The sequence below is a fragment of the Typopeltis vanoorti genome, chromosome 8 (assembly GCF_054136105.1).
Source record: "Typopeltis vanoorti isolate ZY-2024b chromosome 8, IOZ_Tvanoo_1.0, whole genome shotgun sequence".
NCBI lineage: Eukaryota > Metazoa > Arthropoda > Arachnida > Uropygi > Thelyphonidae > Typopeltis > Typopeltis vanoorti.
Genome location: NC_143556.1, coordinates 30,344,056 through 30,364,878, shown reverse-complemented (window position 1 = coordinate 30,364,878; position 20,823 = coordinate 30,344,056). Strand labels below are relative to the sequence as shown.

The 20,823-nt window shown below is 34.9% G+C and overlaps 1 protein-coding gene across 3 annotated transcripts in view; it reads right to left on the bottom strand.

Moving 5' to 3' along the window:
- Positions 1–20,823, bottom strand: part of LOC150103899 (uncharacterized) — a 426,738-nt gene that overhangs the window by 257,841 nt on the left and 148,074 nt on the right. For all 3 annotated transcript variants that reach the window (XM_090397172.1, XM_090397171.1, XM_090397173.1), the window contains exon 7: positions 12,164–12,307. In XM_090397172.1, the coding sequence (XP_090253298.1) occupies positions 12,164–12,307 (144 nt within the window). The remainder of the gene's footprint in view (positions 1–12,163; positions 12,308–20,823) is intronic.

The following is a 20,823-nucleotide window of genomic DNA, read 5'->3' as shown; positions in this document are numbered from 1 at the left end:
TTAATTCTGTAATCATTGTAGCTATTGGAAAGGAAAACGTTCTGTATATGGTTGAGTTCGGTTGAAAGGGAGGTTCCATTGGAACAAAGCTTGTGGGCTCTACTGGTTAGAATTTTAATAATGTCATATTGTTGAGAAGGGTGGTGGTGGTGGTGGTGGGAGAATTGGTGAATGTGTCTGTCTGTGTGAGTGGGTTTTCTATATACAGAGAAGAAAAGATTACCATTAGGAAGGCATGTTACTAAGGTGTCTAAGAAGGGTAAACTATTGTTATTTCTTTGATGGCAAAGGAAGAGAGCTCTTAAGATATCAGAAGGAAAAACGTTTTTTAAGAGTGCTAGGGTGTCATTTAGGGAAATATTGGTAAACAAAGTAATTATTTTGATATAATTACTTTGATACAATGAAATAAAGGTACAAATATTTCGTACTGAAATTAACAGTACATCATCAGTGTAGACAACAAGCAATTCAAAGGAATGGAATACAAAGTACATAACAGTCGGTGGATTACCAATTAAAAACTGTTGCTGCATGCTAGAAATTAATATTAATAAAATATTATTAAAAAATAAAGCATATAAGCATAAATGGATGGAACATGTTCAAAGAATGAAAATAGAAAGATTACCAAAACAAGCTTTAAAGTACAAACCATTAGGAAAAAGAAAACCAGGACGTCCTCTTAAATGATTCAATGATGACTTCTAAGGCCGGATCAGGCCATGCTAGGCCTAAATCCTTGATATGAATGATGATGAAAATATTATTAATTAATTCTTAAAAACTATTTCTTTGATGGTTACATAAGATGAGAATCTCCCAAACTTTTGGGAGAGAGAGACAATCATTTCGATTCAGATTTGGCCAATGTAAAAGGGCTTCACAACTTGGGAGATTCTCATCATCATCATCATCATCATCAAATTCCTGCCATGTACCCTCAAGGGGTGTACAGGATATGATAGTACTACATGAAAAAAATTACATCATTATTAATTTCCTATCTACAATTTTCCTCCAAATCAGTCTGTTACTTGTCAAGACTCCAACATTATCAGATCTTATATTTCTATCGTCTAAAGCACTTTGTATCGTATCAATCCACCTATATCTTGGCCTTCCTCTGGGTCGTTTTGCTGCCACCCTGGCAGAGAACACTTGTTTTGCTAATCTTTCCTCGCCCATTCTATTTAAGTGACCATACCACCTGAGATTAGCTCTGCTAACGCATTCCTGGATGCTGACAATGTCAAGTTCTTTCCTAATATCCTCGTTTTTAATATGATATTGCCATTGTTGCCATCTGTTCACGCCTATAATCTTTCTCAGGACTCTCATATCTGTGGTCTCTAGTCTTTGGTCAAGTGTTTTACTTCTGACCCAGCTCTCAGATCCATAAGTTAAAACTGGTTTGAACACTGTCTTGTATACAGCTAATTTAGTGTTCCGACTAATTTCTCTCTTATTCCATATGAATTTATTCAATTGACTTCCCACCATACCAGCTTTGCTGATTCTGTTGTCTATTTCTATATTTAATTTACCATCTTCAGTAAAAATCGTGCCTAAATAGCTGAAATGTTTTACTTGTTCCACAGGTTCTCCATTCACAACACAGTTGACATTTTCAATGATTCTGCCTATTTTCATTGTCTTTGTCTTTTTATTGCTGACCTTCATACCATATCTATTACAACAGCTATTCAATTTAGTCAGAGAATCTTGCAGACTTGTAGCAGATTTATTTAGAAGTATAACATCATCTGCATAAAGCAAAGAGCTGACATTAACATCTCCAATTTTGATATCATGTTTAATACCACTTTCCTTCATAATGTGATCCATATAGATAATGAATAACAGAGGGGATAATGTACATCCTTGTCTCACACCAGATTTAACATTAAACCATCTTCCTGTACTTCCTTCAATTCTGACTGCTGACTTACAACTCAAATAAAGACTAAGTATTGCTTGGTATAATGCCCCATTCACACCATATAACTGCAGCATATTGAATAGCTTCTCTCTTGGCACCTTGTCATATGCCTTTTCCAGATCGACAAAACTTAAATACAGATCTTTGTTATATTCCCATGCTTTCTCGACTATTTGTCGTAAAGTGAAGATCTGATCCTGACAGCCTCTATTTGGCCTGAATCCAGCTTGTTCTTCACCAAGCTTTTCTTCCACAATTCTTCTCAACCGTTTCTCAAGTATACTTGCATAGATCTTGCCAGGAACACTCAGTAGAGAAATACCTCTGTAATTCTCACATTCAGTTTTATTTCCCTTTTTATATATGGGTACTATGAGAGCTCTACTCCAATCATCGGGAATTCGTCCCTCTGTCCAGGCTTTCTGAACTATGCAGTGCAGCCACTGTAATACTCTTATACCACCATACTTCAGCATTTCAGGTCGAATATCATCTACTCCTGCTGCCTTTCCACATTTCAAGCCTTTGATGGTTTTTTCTACTTCAAGTATGGATATGTATTCCTGACTGCATGCCTGGTCAGTGTTTTTTACCACTGTGCTGTCATCACTGCTTGTTTCATTTAGCAGTTTTTCAAAGTAATTACTCCATACTTCAAGGATATCTTTTTCTCCCGTTTTCATGTCACCTTTATCATCTCTAATTCCTTTTACAGCACTCTTTCCTCCATTCTTAAGTTTCTTCAACAACCTCCAGAATATTTTGCCACCTTCTTGATATTTATTTTCTATATTCTTGCCAAAGTCCTCCCATGACTTTTGTTTAGCTAGTTTTACACAGTGTTTAGCATTCTTGCATTTGTCTCTATATTCTCTAAGAGCAAAAGCTGACTTATTTGCCAGGAACTTTTGGTATGCTTTCTTCTTTTCCTTCACTGCCTCTTTAACTTCCTGTGTCCACCAGGGAGTTCTGATTTTTTTATCCTTACAAACAACCTCACCACAGGCCGCTCTGGCAGAATCAATCAATGTTTTCTTCAGAGTTTGCCACTGAATCTCCAAGGTTTGGTTCCTGTTCTCAAACTCTTTCATTTTTTCTTCAATAATCTTTGTGTATTTTAGTCTACAGTTCACATCTGAGAGCTGCTCAACTTTTATTCGCTTTAAAACTTTCTTACATGTTATTCTTTTCAATATGAAATTCAATTTTATCCTGCTCAAGACTAAATAGTGATCACTTCCAATTTCAAATCCTCTGTACACTCTGGTGTCCTGCACCAGGAAGAAAACATCACTATCAACAATAACATAGTCAATGAGACTTTTCTTATTCCTAGCCTCTTCTCTCCATGTGAATTTGTGCACATTTTTATGTTGGAACATGGTGTTAGTAATGACCAGTCCATGTCCTGAGCAGAAATCCAACAGATATTTGCCATTATTATTAGCTTTGCTCTTTTCTCCAAATTTTCCCAAAATATTTTTGTATGTCTGACAATCATTTCCTACTCTGCTATTTAGATCCCCAACAAGGACCAACTTTTCATTTTTCATTGTGTCAGTTGCTTTTTCTAAAGCCTCAAAAAATTCCTCCACTTCTACCTTAGTAGAACCTTCTGTGGGACCATAGGCACAAATAAGTCTCATTGTCCAGTTCCCCATTCTCATATTTGCCCACATTACTCTACTTGAGACTGCCTGCCATTCAAGAAGATTAGCCTCGTATTTTGTGTTGAATACTATGGCTACTCCTTCTTTTCCTTGATTGTCATTGCCTGAATATAACATTTTGTATTTATTGCTCAGAAAGAGCTCACCAGTTTTGGTCTTTTTTGTTTCAGTCACCCCTATTATGTCGATCTGGTACTTATCTAATTCCTCAGCTAGCTCCATTTCTTTGCCATTCAGGCTTCTTACGTTGATAGTACCGATCTTTAACTCTGGTGATGTTGAGTTGGGGTTTGTTTTCAGATTTGTTCCAGTAGCTGACTTTTCGCGGTTCGCCCTGGTTCCCTGGCGAAAACAACGGGGGCCTTGTTTAACCGGGCGACGCCCCAGCCGGCATGAAATTTTGTCATGTTGTACCATCATTCTATATTTTGGTTTAACCAATAAGAATACAATTTGGTCGGCTAAATCCCAAATTGCCAGCCCATCCTCGTCCGTTCAGTATCCAAGTAGATACCCAACAGGGTGCACCACGAGAAGGTGAGGATTGGACATTAGGTCAGAAGCCCTGGTCGGTTCTCCGCATTCCTTTAAAGGCTATGTGGAGGTCTCCTCTCAGTTATACAGCTTTGACCCTTAAGCACCCCTATTCTCATCTTATGTAACCATTAAAGAAATAGTTTTTAAGAATTATTTAATAATATTTTATTAATATTAATTTCTAGCATGTGGCAACAATTTTTAATTGGTAATCTACCAAATGTTATGTACTTTGTATTCCATTCCTTTGATTGCTTGTTGTCTACACTGATGATGTACTGTTAATCTCAGTAAGAAATATTTGTACCCTTATTTCATTAAAGTTAAGTTATCATGTAATTTATTATTTATAGTTATGCCAGAGGTACCTTTAAAGATAACCACTAAGTCTATATTATTTAAAATTAGATTTTCAATTAAGGTTTTCAAGTGGGTCGAGTTTTTTACGTAGGAAGTGCTAAGACCAGTGAGGGGGTCAAAGAGTTGGCCAGCTGTGCTTTGACAATTTGTAGCAAGGTGCATCAGTGGCATCTACTATAGGTCTTGGGGAAATTAGGTTTGTGGATTTTTGATAAACTGTATATCAGGTGGGGGGGTGGGGGGGGCAGAACTGAAAAGTTAGAGTTTTTTTTGTAATGTCTAGTGGCTAGGAGGTTATTTTTTAAGTAAGTTTCTTAATTTTTTTTTGAGTTTTTGTAGGATCGTGTTCTAGTGAAATGTAGGTAGCACGATCTCAGAGAATATATTTCTGAAGGTGATGCCAGCATTCTTAAAGATCTCAAATAAAGACAACTATTTATCTCGAATGCTTAAAGCTTTCGAGTTCCATTCTTGCTTTTGTTGTTGTAGAATTTTGTTTAGCATTGACCTTTCATAAAATAATTCATCTGTGTTTACTGAATTATGTACTATCATGTTGAAAAAATGTGCACTCTGTTCTAAATCAGCCCAATTCACATCAGAAGTTAAAAATATCCAATTAAATTTTTCTGCCTGTTCAATGCTCTTCTTCCAGAACTGTAAATAGTTTATACTCACGTCATAAAACTTGCTGATGTTCCTATAGAAATCTTCCTGATTAATTTCACCATTTGATACTAGCTTACTTAACTGTTGTGTCAAAAATGGCACAAATTTATGTTGAAATCTTTCTTTAAGTTTATTTTCCCATTCAGAATATTTCATTAACACCTCTGTTGTAGTTATAGAATTCGACTCTACTTGCTTGATTACAGTTTGAATAAATTGTAAATTTCCATGCAAAAACAGAAGATATACTTCAATTACTAGATATTCAAAAAAATCTTCTAAAATCTTTGGGCATTTTTCGCTTGAAAGAAAATATGACTTTAGACCATCAAATATATCTAAAATTCTTTGTATTGCAGCCATAAGCTCTAAAATCTTGAACTGCTGTGAGACAAAACTGCCTTGTATTCGATATCTACAAATTCGCAGCATTCTTTAAGTTGGGTGGTTCTGACTGTGTATACATGAAAATATTTGTATATTTTAATTGCTATCACTTCAATATCCACAGGTAGTGTATCTGCAGCAGACTGAACATAATTATTTACTGTGTGCCAAGCAGCCAATGCCTAGAACAGGACGAGACAAACTTCTTTCAATTTTTCTGAATACATTTTTCTCACCCCCTCCTATTTATTTCTCTAAAATTTGTATTGGTATTATCAACGCAGTAACATATCACCTTTTTATCAAGAGAGCATTTCTTGATGTTTCTCAAATGATTATCGCTTCTGGTTCGAGGATGCAGATGCATTGCGGTCGGTGAATTTAGCGCTCCTGTAAAATTGGTGATTTTTGTCTGTTTTTCTGTGTTTTTCACTTAGAAAATTAGTGTTTTATAGTATACTAGTATAGATATTAGTTTTTAGTGTATTTAGTATTTTACCGTATATTTTTATTAAGATATTTCAATATCTTAGAATACGTTTAAAATGGTGCAGAAAAAGGGTAAGAAATGTAATGCTAAGAAAACACCACAGGCGAGAACAAGAAGGTTGGCTCCGCTAATGAGGTTATTTGTGATGTGAAGGAGGTTAATGAAAATGAATTAACCTCCAAAATAAAGAGCCAAGAGGCTATTTTTTTTCTAGTGGTGAAAATTAAGTTAAGGGGATAATAAATCCCTCATTATTTTAAAACCAGATACGAAACTCGGAGATCGAAATCTAAGAGTTTTATGCCGAAGAACTTTCGGCGAGTCCAAGCGTAAGTCAACACCTGGTAGTACAACACTACGGCAACTCGGAGCAAATGTGGAGCAAGCTCCATCACTATCCTTAATATTGGCAGGAATTTGATGATGATGTAAAACGCAGCTCCTAGGAGCTGTATTACTGTTTTACATTATGAGGAGAAGTCACTACCCAGGTGTTGACTTATGCTTGGACTCGCCGAAAGTTCTTCAGCATGAAACGCTTAGATTTCGATCTCAGAGTTTCGTATCCGGTTTTAAAATAATGAGGGATTTATTATCCCCTTAACTTAATTTACGATGCCAGAAAATAATAGCCTCTTGGCACTTTATCCTAATAATAATATATGGGTGCACCTTTCTGGCAATTCGTATGGTAAGGGTATGTAAGTTCAGTTCACTTAAACCTTGGTATTATCCAGGTCTACATACTCACTGATGAGACCTCAATAAAGGTCGAAGCCGGTCTGGGTAGTGACACCTCTCCTCATAATGTAAAACAGTAATACATCTCCTAGGAGCTGCGTTTTACATTATGAGACAATATTAAGGATAGTGATGGATCTTGCTCCACCTTTGCTCCGAGTTGCACTACCCAGGTGTTGTACTACCAGGTGTTGAATTACGCTTGGACTCGCCGAAAGTTCTTCGGCATGAAACTCTTAGATTTCGATCTCCGAGTTTCATATCCGATTTTAAAATAATGAGAGAGTTATTATCCCCTTAACTTAACCTCCAAAATAGCAAAACTGAAGCAGATCATCAGAGAGACAATGCAGGAATTGCAAAAAAGTCGAGAGGCATTTAAACAAACAAAGGGAGAAAAAGAAAGTTATGCAGGAAAATAAGAAACAACAAAGCACGGAAACAGGTAAGTCAGAAAATAATGGAAATCAGGTAAATGACGTTGTTAATAAAAAGAAAGAAGTTATTTGGTGTGGTGACTATAATAAAACATGCTATTGATGAGCGAGTTATAATGTCCAGTTTTCCTGGAGTGAAAATTTAAATATATACAAAACAATTCAAAAACAGAAAAGAAAAGTAAACGAAATCAGAGTTGAAACAGGTACTAATGACTTAACTGGAGATAACTTCAGTATGAGAGAGGATATGAAAGGGTTGTTGGAAGAGGCAAAAATCGTCAGTATTTTACCTCAGTATGATAAAAAAGAATTAAGAAGAAGGGTGATGATGGCAAACGATTCAATACGTAGAAGGAATGGAGATGAGTTTTTGAATGTGTGGAGTGAGTTTGAGGGAAGATTGAATTTGTATAAGAGGGACGGCCTACACCTGAATGCGTTTGGTATTCTAGAAAACTAATAAATGGTATTAGAGCTAACACATAAAGTCAGGGAAACTAAATTATAAAGGGAGGAATGGTGTGAATGTCAGTATAAGAGTGACAATGTTATATAAATGTGCTAATGAGGAATGAGCTTAGTCATGGAAATGTTGACGAGGAGAGAACAATTTCGGCTTTGTGTTCGTCCAGTTCGGACTCATCAAACGTGTGCAAAAATTTCTACATGTATAAGGCATTAGAGAAGAAATAGAGATCTGCAAGTTGTCCAACTGTGTCAGGCAGACTGCAGACAACACTATACAAAAGAAAAAACAGGTAGATTATTATGTCTGTACACTAATGCTAGCAGTATCAGAAATAAAGGGGTAGAGTTTCTTGGCTTAGTCAATATGTTGTGACCTCAGATTGTAGGTATTAGTGAGATCTGGCTATCAGAATAAGACTTACTAACTGGTATCGATTATCAAGGGTAGAGTATTATTTTTAGGAAGGACAGAGAGGATTGGAGAGGAGGGGCATGCTGCTAATGATATTGGATGACTTGAATCCAGTTAGGGTTGAGACCCATGATTGTAGTACTACTACTACTAACAATATTTCATGTAGCAGTGAGTTTGAAGCTATCTGGTGTGAGGAGGAATTTAACTAGATCAATTACATAGTGGAGTGTTGTTACTGACCTGGTGGATCAGTTGATAGTGATGAAGAAATGCATCACCAAACAGAAAAGATGAGTGCAAAAAGAGTAATCATAATAGGAGACTTTAATTATCCAAATATTGATTGGGTAGCAGTAGAATCTCATGATTAGAATGAAAATACATTTATTGAGCTGTTGTGGGGCAACTTCCTCAAGCAGCATGTGATAGAAGGAACTCTAGGCCAAAGAGTGTCATATTTGATTATAGTGTCAGAGGGCGTTTCAGTTAAAGATGTAACTATTCTGCCTCCGGTTGGTGACAGTGATCATGGGGTACACGCTTTGGAAGTGACCAAGTTTATGAATGTTCCATTCAGAAAAGATTACATGCTGAACTACAAAGCAGGAAATTAAGGCCAACTGAGGAGTATACTAACTTCATTAGAATGGGATTGGTTGATGGATGGGATGAAAATTGACGGTGCATGGGAAGAATTTAAATAATACTTAAATGATGCGATATCAGAGTGTATCATGAGAGTTTGAAGAATAAATAGGGTAGGAATCAAATGGATGTGTGATCTTATCGAGCAAGAGATTTGTAAGAAAAGGGTGATGTGGAAGGAATACCGTGTGCTTAAGGATGATGTCCATTACGAAAATTATAAGCAGCAGACTAGAAACGTCACAACTGTTGTACGGTGTTACATCGTGAATGAAGAACCTTTAAAAGGAAACAATTCATTCAGGATTTAACAAGTCAGAAAAATCAGCTGAGAGAAAAAACTTGTACTCGAGCAGAAGAAATAAAGTACTAACTGAAAATAGAAATAGAATTACCTCCTTTTAGTAGAATTGTAATACCATGTAAAGAACTTTGTGTATAAATTAGTATTATGTGAATGCATCATGTATACAATGAATGGGTAAATTAGATGTAAACGACAGTCCAAAGGTCACTGCTACCTCTTCACTGCATGAAGAAACACAGGTGTGTGAGGATGAGGTACTGGAGCTGTTGCAAAAATTGAACAAGAATTCAGCAATAGGGACTGATGGGATATCAGCACCTGTACTAAAAGAGTGTTCAGCTGAACTGGATATTCCTTTGACAGGCTGTTTATTATGAGTCAAAGAACAGGGAAGATTCTGCAGGAATGGAAGGAATGTATTGTAAATCCATTGCACACAAGAGTGGTGCAAAGACCGATGTATCCGACTATCAACCAATTAGTATCTCGGTAGTGCTGGTGAAGATTTTGGAAAAATTGGTTAGGGCTAGGGCTTGCATTCAGAAATGGGTTGACAGTGAATCTCTACTTTGCAATGAACAACATGGGTTTACTAAGGGAAGGTCATGTTTTAGCAACTTGCTCGTTCTATAACAATGTTACCACTGAACTAGACAAGGGGAATGAATACATCATGATACAACTGAAAATTTTGGTTCAAATAACTTTTTAATTAACTTAGATGTATAATGATGAAACTGATGTCATGCATTCCAGAATGATAAGCAAATATGGCTTCTTTAGCAACACATTTAAGGTCATCATCAGCAGTGTCTGTCGATTTAAAATAAGCAGCAATATTAGAAGATAAAACAATACTTATGTGTTTGGAACTTTTTATATGATCTTCTATATCACCTCTTCTTATGTGACTGAGAAGTCTCCATTACACAAAGTGCATTTTACGTGATCACTGTCATAAGAAGATTTTAAAAACTTATACTCAGCTGTAACTTTTCATTGAAACTGCATTTTCTCTTTCACATAGTAAGTAAAGTAAGGAATGCAAAAACTAAAAAAAAAGGTATCAGACACAAACATCATATACACAAGGAGAATTACTAATCACTAACACTGATATATCAAAAATCCTAGACTTTTTTCCAATCCTGGAGAGCCACGGATGTAATGTCAAATCCAAGAATGTCCAGGCCAATCTTGGACATTCTGTGAATTTGGTGATAGTTCTCTGAATGTTTTATCCATTGAAATTAATCACAGCAAACTCATGAGAACTACATGAATAATTAATTATACTAGACAGTTTGTTACAGAATTTTGCATATGGGAATGACTGACTGGAACTTCTCAGCAGTTTACTGTAGTGGGGGACATCCATAATATTCATTCTGGAAGAAGCAACACCACAGACCGTGAGAAACTTATGGTGAAATAAATTGAACTTTCTTGTATAGGATTATCAAACATTGACATGATATTTCTTATTTCTTGTGAAGTAATATAAAAATTATTTTGGAACATGGTGTTAGTAATGTCAAATACCATGTTCTATTCGCCTACCCTATCTTATTCACCATCAACTAACACTGTCCACTTCCTACACAGAAATCCAAATGGTAGTTACCATTATCATTAGTTTTCTCAAATTTTTCAAAAAAACTTGTGTGTGTGCATGTGTCACTGTTCTCTGTAAGACAAAAAATTATTATTATTATACAGGTATCTCCATGGAGTCAGAAGACTCATCGTGGGAGACCTAAACTATTCGAAACAATATCTATCATACCTCTTCATGAATTCATTTACAGATGAAGCACTCGCAACTGAGTCAGGCAATGCAGTCCATTCATTCACCACTCTCCAAGCAAAAAATCTAGTTTTCACACCCTTGTTAACCACACTCTTCCTTAATTTCAAGGGATGACCTCTTGTTCTTCCATCACTATCACACAGCTGAAATATTTCCCCAGCATCAATCTTATAAAAACCTTTTAGTAATTTAAATGTTTCTATCATATCCTCCCTCTTCTCTGCCTATCAACCTCTGTAATCCACAAACTCTCAATCTATCAATGTAGAGAGCTTTTTTTTTTTTTTTTTTACACTCCTCACCAACTTCTCCTCTGAACCCTCTCCACCACTTCCTCATCTCCAAGGAATCCAGGTGACCAGACTTGAGCACAGTAATCCAGATGTGGAGGTATCAATGCCTTATAAAGAGGAATAATAATAACCTCTTTATCTCTGGATGTTAGTGTGTTCATCAATAACCAAGTAATCCTATGTGCTATCATCGTCATTAGTCATCACAAAAGGATGCTGGCTTATAAAAATGCATGAAGATACCTAAAAATACAATTGCATGAAGAATGCTATCACCAAATCTAGCACTCAAAAACTCTGAGTCCTCTTTATAGATAAGAAATAATACTTATTTGAATAGCATGTGATAGAGGGCAATCAGGGTTTCTGAGTGCAAGATATAGCATCAGAGAGCCTTGCCTCCAACTGGAAAGAGTGTTCATACAGTTTTGATCTGAAAGAATGTGTGTGTGTCACTTGCTCTGTAGTTCCACAGAGCAAATGACTGTAGTTTCTTATGTCATGACAATTATGACAAGCTTAGGAGATAGCTTGACATAATGCTCAAGGCATAAGAAACTGCAACTGAAGGATATCAGTAGTGCATAGGAGATGGTGAAGGGTGTCTGAAGGAATGCAGGCCTGATCAAAAAAAAAAAAATAAAAAATGTACGGAAAAAGCTCACAAGCAATATAAGGCACAGCTTAGAGGACTTGACATTGTTAGAAAGAAAAAAATCATCCGATTGGAAATTAGTTGAGTGGGCTAAAGGAAATCTGAAGGAGTTCTTTCACTATACGGTGAGTAAAAGGAAGAATAACCATGGAAGGATAACTTTTCATATAATCTTTTCATATTTTCATAAAAATATAAAAAGTTAAGATTAAATTTCAGAAGCAATTTATTCATTGATTTCAAAATAAGGATATAACTGGAGATCATCATAAAAAAATCACCATTATAAATTAGAGAAGAAAAAAATTCAAAACCTAATAGTTTTTAACAATACCTGTGTGCAAAACACTCCACAACTAGGACAACACTGGTGCCGTCGTAATCTAGATAAATGTACTTCACACATTGCGGCATATGGAATTTTAACAGATGGACGAACCAAATTATGATTGCTCACATTATTTGGACAGTTCACCAGCTGCAAAAGATAAAATAAGTTCACACAGTTGAAAACAATGTTAAATTAAAAGCAATAAAATCTGTGTAATATATTATAAAATGAAAAGTTAAGATTAAATTTCAGAAGCAATTTATTCATTGATTTCAAAGTAAGGATATAACTGGAGATCATCATAAAAAAGTTTGTTTCATAATACAGTTCACTGTCACTATAAAAAAACACTGATATAACTAATTTACTCAATGTAATAAGCTGCTGAAATTCCTGTATGCAGGAATTTCATTACAAAATGAATTTCACAAGAAATTCATTACAGCAGAAGTTTGTTTCAATAATGAAATACTGTGAGTTGATATAATAATAATAATTACCAAAACAGAGGAAAACTCGTGTAAAAAATGTATTTATTGTAAAATTTTCACCTAACTATCATAAGCATCTTCAATACAAGATTATAGAACAGCAATTAAAAATAAGAAACAATTTCAATACTTGCTGCCTTAGTAGCTAATGTAAGACAACCAAAACAGTCAACCAATAATTTCATAATACACATACACACAAATAAATAAAGTTAGGAAACATTTGTAGATTTAATAAGTATAATCTCCCACAAGGGATACAGATGTAGGCCATCAGATTTCTTTAAGTTAGTATTATGAAGTAAAGTTTCATGTTTTTTTTATAAACATGTTCTATGAGGAAACGAACCTTTATGAAAGACTTATCTTGTTCCAATAAACTCTATGTTAAGTGCATATAGTATGCTCAGCAAGTTCAGACTGTTCTGGCTCATGATATGTAATATAAGACTTGTGTTCTTCTAGATCAGGGGTGTCAATAACGTTGATCGTGATCTATGGGTAGATCGCATAATGCTTTGGGGTCGATCGCAAATTTATTTTGTCTCAATTTTCAAAATAATATATAGATGAGTCCAAATACATTAACCAATTTATCAAATAATAATCTATATTATGGTTCTATTTAAAATTTACGTTAATTAAAAACTTAAATTTTTTTGTACAATAATTCAAGTTTATAATTCAATTATATTAAATTGAATTTTATTTCAAAAATTTCAATAGAAAAATTACAAATATTAGTTAAAAATATTTAAATTTCCCGCTATGAGACTTTTGTTGTGGAGTGTACTTGGAAATGTATGCGCCCTCATAAACATGCCCACTTTGGGTTTTTGTTCACTTTGATGCACTGTACAAACATAACACGTTAACTCGTCATCATCATCAAATTCCTGCCATGTACCCTCAAGGGGTGTACAGGATATGATGGTACTACATGAAAAAAATTACATCATTATTAATTTCCTATCTACAATTTTCCTCCAAATCAGTCTGTTATTTGTCAAGACTCCAACATTATCAGATCTTATATTTCTATCGTCTAAAGCATTTAGTACCGTATCAATCCACCTATATCTTGGTCTTCCTCTGGGTCGTTTTGCTAATCTTTCCTCGCCCATTCTGTTTAAGTGACCATACCACCTAAGATTAGCTCTGCTAACGCATTCCTGGATGCTGACAATGCCAAGTTCTTTCCTAATATCCTCTTTTTAATATGATATTGCCATTGATACCATCTGTTCATGCCTATAATCTTTCTCAGGACTCTCATATCTGTGGTCTCTACTCTTTGGTCAAGTGTTTTACTTCTCACCCAGCTCTCAGATCCATAAGTTAAAACTGGTTTGAACACTGTCTTGTACACAGCTAATTTAGTGTTCCGACTGATTTCTCTCTTATTCCATATGAATTTATTCAATTGACTTCCTACCATACCAGCTTTGCTGATTCTGTTGTCTATTTCTATATTTAATTTACCATCTTCAGTAAAAATCGTGCCTAAGTAGATGAAATGTTTTACTTGTTCCACAGGTTCTCCATTCACAACACAGTTGACATTTTCAATGATTCTGCCTATTTTCATTGTCTTTGTCTTGTTATTGCTCACTTCATACCATATCTATTACAACAGCTATTCAATTTAGTCAGAGAATCTTGCAGACTTGTAGCGGATTTATTTAGAAGTATAACATCATCTGCATAAAGCAAAGAGCTGACATTAACATCTCCAATTTTGATATCATGTTTAATGCCATTTTCCTTCATAATGTGATCCATATAGATAATGAACAACAGAGGGGATAATGTACATCCTTGTCTCACACCAGATTTAACATTAAACCATCTTCCTGTACTTCCTTCAATTCTAACTGCTGACTTACAACTCAAATAAAGACTAAGTATTGCTTGATATAATGCCCCATTGACACCATATAGCTAAAGCGTATTGAATAGCTTCTCTCTTGGCACCTTGTCATATGCCTTTTCCAGATCGACAAAACTTAAATACAGATCTTTGTTATATTCCCATGCTTTCTCGACTATTTGTCGTAAAGTGAAGATCTGATCCTGTCAGCCTCTATTTGGCCTGAATCCAGCTTGTTCTTCACCAAGCTTTTCTTCCACAATTCTTCTCAACCATTTCTCAAGTATACTTGCATAGATCTTGCCAGGAACACTCAGTAGGGAAATACCTCTGTAATTCTCGCATGCAGTTTTATTTCCCTTTTTATATATGGGTACTATGAGAGCTCTACTCCAATCATCGGGAATTCGACCCTCTGTCCAGGCTTTCTGAACTATACAGTGCAGCCACTGTAAGACTTTTATACCACCATACTTCAGCATTTCTGGTCGAATATCATCTACTCCTGCTGCCTTTCCACATTTCAAGCCTTTGATGGCTTTTTCTACTTCTAGTATGGATATGTATTCCTGACTGCATGCCTGATCAGTGTTTTTTACCACTGTGCTGTCATCACTGCTTGTTTCATTTAGCAGTTTTTCAAAGTAATTACTCCATACTTGAAGGATATCTTTTTCCCCCGTTTTCATGTCACCTTTATCATCTCTAATTCCTTTTACAGCACTCTTTCCTCCATTCTTAAGCTTATTCAACAACCTCCAGAATATTTTGCCACCTTCTTGATATTTATTTTCTATATTCTTGCCAAAATCCTCCCATGACTTTTGTTTAGCTAGTTTTACACACTGTTTAGCATTCTTGCATTTGTCTCTATATTCTCTAAGAGCACAAGCTGACTTATTTGACAGGAACTTTTGATATGCTTTCTTCTTTTCCTTCACTGCCTCTTTAACTTCCTGTGTCCACCAGGGAGTTCTGATTTTTTTATCCTTACAGATAATCTCACCACATGCCTCTCTGGCAGAATCAATCAATGTTTCCTTCAGAGTTTGCCACTGAATCTCCAAGGTTTGATTCCTGTTCTCAAACTCTTTCATTTTTTCTTGAATATTCTTTGTGTATTTTAGCCTACAGTTCACATCTGAGAGCTGCTCAACTTTTATTCGCTTTAAAACTTTCTTACATGTTATTCTTTTCAATATGAAATTCAATTTTATTCTGCTCAAGACTAAATAGTGATCACTTCCAATTTCAAATCCTCTGTACACTCTGGTGTCCTGCACCAGGGAGAAAACATCACTATCAACAATAACATAGTCAATGAGAATTTTCTTATTCCTAGCCTCTTCTCTCCATGTGAATTTGTGCACATTTTTATGTTGGAACATGGTGTTAGTAATAATCAGTCCATGCCCTGAGCAGAAATCCAACAGATATTTGCCATTATTATTAGCTTTGCTCTTTTCTCCAAATTTTCCCAAAATATTTTTGTATGTCTCACAATCATTTCCTACTCTGCTATTTAGATCCCCAACAAGGACCAACTTTTCCTTTTTCATTGTGTCAGTTGCTTTTTCTAAAGCCTCAAAAAATTCCTCCACTTCTACCTTAGTAGAACCTTCTGTGGGACCATAGGCACAAATAAGTCTCATTGTCCAGTTCCCCAATCTCATATTTGCCCACATTACTCTACTTGAGACTGACTGCCATTCAAGCAGATTAGCCTCGTATTTTGTGTTGAATACTATGGCTATTCCTTCTTTTCCTTGATTGTCATTGCCTGAATATAACATTTTGTATTTATTGCTCAGAAAGATCTCACCAGTTTTGGTCTTTTTTGTTTCAGTCACCCCTATTATGTCGATCTGGTACTTATCTAATTCCTCAGCTAGCTCCATTTCTTTGCCATTCAGGCTTCTTACGTTGATAGTACCGATCTTTAACTCTGGTGATGTTGAGTTGGGGTTTATTTTCAGATTTGTTCCAGTAGCTGACTTTTCGCTGTTCGCCCTGGTTCCCTGGCGAAAACAACGGGGGCCTTGTTTAACCGGCGATGCCCCAGCCGGCATGAAATTTTGTCATGTTGTACCATCATTCTATATTTTGGTTTAACCAATAAGAATACAATTTGGTCGGCTAAATCCCAAACACGTTAAGTTTGATGTATAAATGATAGTAGTATTATAAACCCGGTTGTTTGTTTTATGCTTGTGCAATTTAAACTTTAAATTTTAAGTTTAAAATTTAAAGTTTAAAGTGTTTGAGTATAATTTAAAATTGTACCATCATGACTACTACAAAAAAAGCAAAGACATATCACTATCATCAAGAGTGGTAACATGATTATTTCTTTATTATGATCAAAGACAAATGTTGTTTGATTTGCAATGGAAGTGTTTCTCTGCCGAAAAAAGGGAACTTGGAACGAACCTTTAAATCGGTAGACAGCAGTTATGAAATGGCGTATCCAAATAACAGTGATTTACGAAAAGTCAAAATTCAAGAATTAAAGAAAAGTTTGTCATCACAGCAGTTATGTTTCATTAAAATAATATCGAAATCAGAGACAGCAACAACTGCATCATTAAGAGTGAGTCATATTCTTGCCAAACATAAGAAACCCTTTAGTGATGGTGCAATTTTTAAAAAAAGCATTTCTTGCAGCAGCTGAATCATTGTTTTGTAATTTTGAAAATAAATCAGAAATAGTTGCTGCTATCAACAAAATACAGTTATCACGAAATACAGTTGCAAAACAAGTAGAAGAAATAAATGTGGATCTAAAAGAGCAACTAATGCAGGATATTAAGGATTATCAAGCCTTTTCACTTCAGTTGGACGAATCTATTGATGCAGTTGACATCGCCCAAATGATTATTTTTATTAGAATGGTTTTTAAAGACTTTTCTACTAAAGAATTACTTACTATCATTTCATTAAAGGGAAAAACACAGGGTGAAGATATATTTACCAGTTTCAACTGCCTCTTTATAAACTAGTGTCAATTACCACAGATGGAGCACCAGCTTTAACAGGTCGTCGTAGCAGTTTTATCACACTATGTAGGCATGATGAATATTTCCTTAATTTCTTACAGTATCATTGTATTATACATCAACAAGTGCTGGGTGCTAAAGTTTTAAATATGAAAGAAATTATGAGCATAGCTTTCAAGATTTCCAATTCAATTTGGGCAAAAGCTCTACAAAGGCATCTTTTTTAAGTTGCAAATGGAAGAACGTGATAATGATGAACTTTCTGAGCTGCTTATGCATACTGATGTCAGGTGGTTAAGTTGGGGCAAATTTCTTCAAAGATTTAGGGATTTAATTGAAAAAAAGTAAACAATTTCTTGCCGATAGGGACGACGAATACGAACAGTGAAAAGATGATATTTGGCTACTGGATTTAGCTTTTTTTGACCGACATAACCAGTAAATTAAATGAATTAAACCTAGAACTTCAGGTTCAGGGGCCTGGACAATTTTTGATATGATTAGTTCTATCAATGCTTTTAAAGAAAAATTGAATCAACTGATAGTGAAGCTTGAAAATAACAATTTATGTAATTTTCCGAATATAACTGCACAATTAAGTAGTTCTGCTTTTGCTAATTTCAACAGAAATAAATATATTGATGAAATTCGGAAAGTAATTGCAGAATTTGACGACCGCTTTCAGGATTTCAAGAAACTTGAGAATGTAATTCTCTTCATGAGTTTTTCATTTGATACCAACGTAAAGCCAGAAATAATAGCAGAAAACCTTTCCTCTATTTTTGATATGCATACTGTTAGGCTAGAAGAAGAAATACTAACAATAAAAAATGATGTTTACGTCAACGCAAGGACACACGAAGAGAGATTTCTGAAATATTTACCGGAATGTAAGCATCCTAACTTAAGAAAATGCGCGGAAAATATTTTTGCTTGTTTTGGTTCGACATACTTTTGCGAATCTGCATTTTCACAAATGAACATTATTAAGTCAAAATATCATACATTAACATTTGGAGTCATGTTTGAGAAATGCATAGACTAATTATACACCAAATTACGCAAAAATTGTGAACTCGTTTCAGTGTAGAATAAGTAATGTTGGTTCATCAGGAAGTTCAAAATGAAATGTTTATTTTAATCAGTGTGGTTAAAAAAACTGCAATATTCATTTAAGCATTATAACTAATTAATATTACAATAATTATATTCATATATTGTAATAATAATAAATAATATTACGATAATTTTTTCTTTGTCTAAACATAAATTAGAAATCTTATACCTTATACTCCAATTTTGAAAAGGTAGATCACAGATATATCTGTATGGACAATATAGATCTTATGCAAACATTAGTTTAACACCCCTGTTCTAGATGAATAAAACCAGATCTTCCAGTTTGTCCAAAATAAGTTTAGCCACAAAAGCAAAGAATCTTGTAGATGCCTGGAAAACCTAGAGATGAAAGCTTGTCCTCAGCAGAAGTAGAAAGGTGGAGATTTTTCTGATAGGGCAAAAGGTACAAAAATATTCATTGGTTTTAAACCTTTAGCTATGCATTCAAAAATTCCTTGCACATAAGAGATAGGAATGCAAGATGTTTCTTCTGTGTTGGAAGAGGCAGAGATACCATAACTGTTAAAAGTTTTTTTTGATGAAAGAATCCTTAAAATCATTTGATAAAAAGGCAGATTTAATATGTTGTAATTATATCTATAAAAGTTCACCTGAAGCACATAAAGAATGAGCACAATTCGAATTACTGTTATTGTTTAATTGCCATTCTATAATCCTGTATACTGAAGATGCCTATGATACCAAGGTGAAAATTTTATAATAAATAAGTGTTTTAGTTGAATTTTCCTTCATTTTTATAGTGTTCTATTCTAGCAGAAGTTATCCACTATAACAAACTATTCCTGTAGTCCTTACAAGTTTGTATAGTGAAAGTTGCTTACTGCATTCATATACAGACACAATTCAGTATCAAACTGATTCTAGTATTTCTGGTTTATATAATGAAAACTTTGCATTATACAAACTCCATAGTGCTGTTCAATGCAAAGACACTGAACAGTATTATGGAGACCAGTAGCAGTCAAAGATGAAGATGATAAAGTACTGATGAACAACACCAAAATCATACACAGATGGACAAGATATTGCAGCAAACTATATAAAAAACCAACTAAATAATACTGCAACAGAAGTAATCAAAGAACTAAAAGCAATCTCTCTACCAGCAGAGATCTTTGAAAATGACATCTTGGAAGAGGAGGTGAGTAAGTAAACATCTCAAGAACAACAAGAATCCTGGAAATTACAACATAATAGGTGAGATACTAAAATATGGCACCGAACTGGTTGTAAAAGAAATGCATAAACTATGTAATAAAATATGGAGATCGGGACATGCCCCCAAAGAGTGGAAAATATTGGCCTTGGTTGTTCTTCGTAAGAAAGGCAGTGCTTTAGAATATACCAAAAAATTGGCAAAATGCTGATGAAAATACTTGGAGAACACCTGAAGGGTCATATGGAAGTACATCTTTCTGATGAGTAAGCTGGATTTCTAAAAGATTGAAGTACAGTGCAACAAATACTCCCACTAAGACTAATAGCAGAGAAAACTCGAAGAAAGAACAAAAAGATATATACTGCTGTTTTGTGGACTTCGACGAAATATTGGCCAAAATATAACATGGGCAGTCTGGAATCCTGTTGTGTGGACAATAAATTGATCTACCTGTTGAAAGATATAAACAGCCAAGCACAAGCAACAGTCAGGATAACAGATGTGACTGGAGATTAGTGTCACTAGTCAAGGCACAAGACAAGTGGACTCAATATCACCAATCATCTTCATGACACATTTGGGAAGAACACTAGATAAGATAAAGAAGTTGGTGGAAGCATTTCAATAAATGGCATGAGAATAAACTACCTCTGCTTTGCAGATGACATCGTTCTGATTGAAGAAGGCACAGCAAGGCTGGAATGGACACTGCAAACATCATACGCAGAAGGAAAAAGACATGGACTAAATGTCAATTTTGAAAAAATTTTAAAAATGATATTCAGACAACAGGAGTTACTGAACAAAGTTACCATTGAAGGATTTTAACTGGAAAATGTGGAACACTTCACATATCTTGGATGCCACATGATGCATGACTTGCACCAAAAAAGAGAGAAAAATTAGAATAGCCAGAGCAACAGGTATCTTAAAAGCCATGCACAAAATATGGAAGAGCCAAGCTATAAAAATACACACTAAACTGTGCATTGTGGAGACCTGTATTT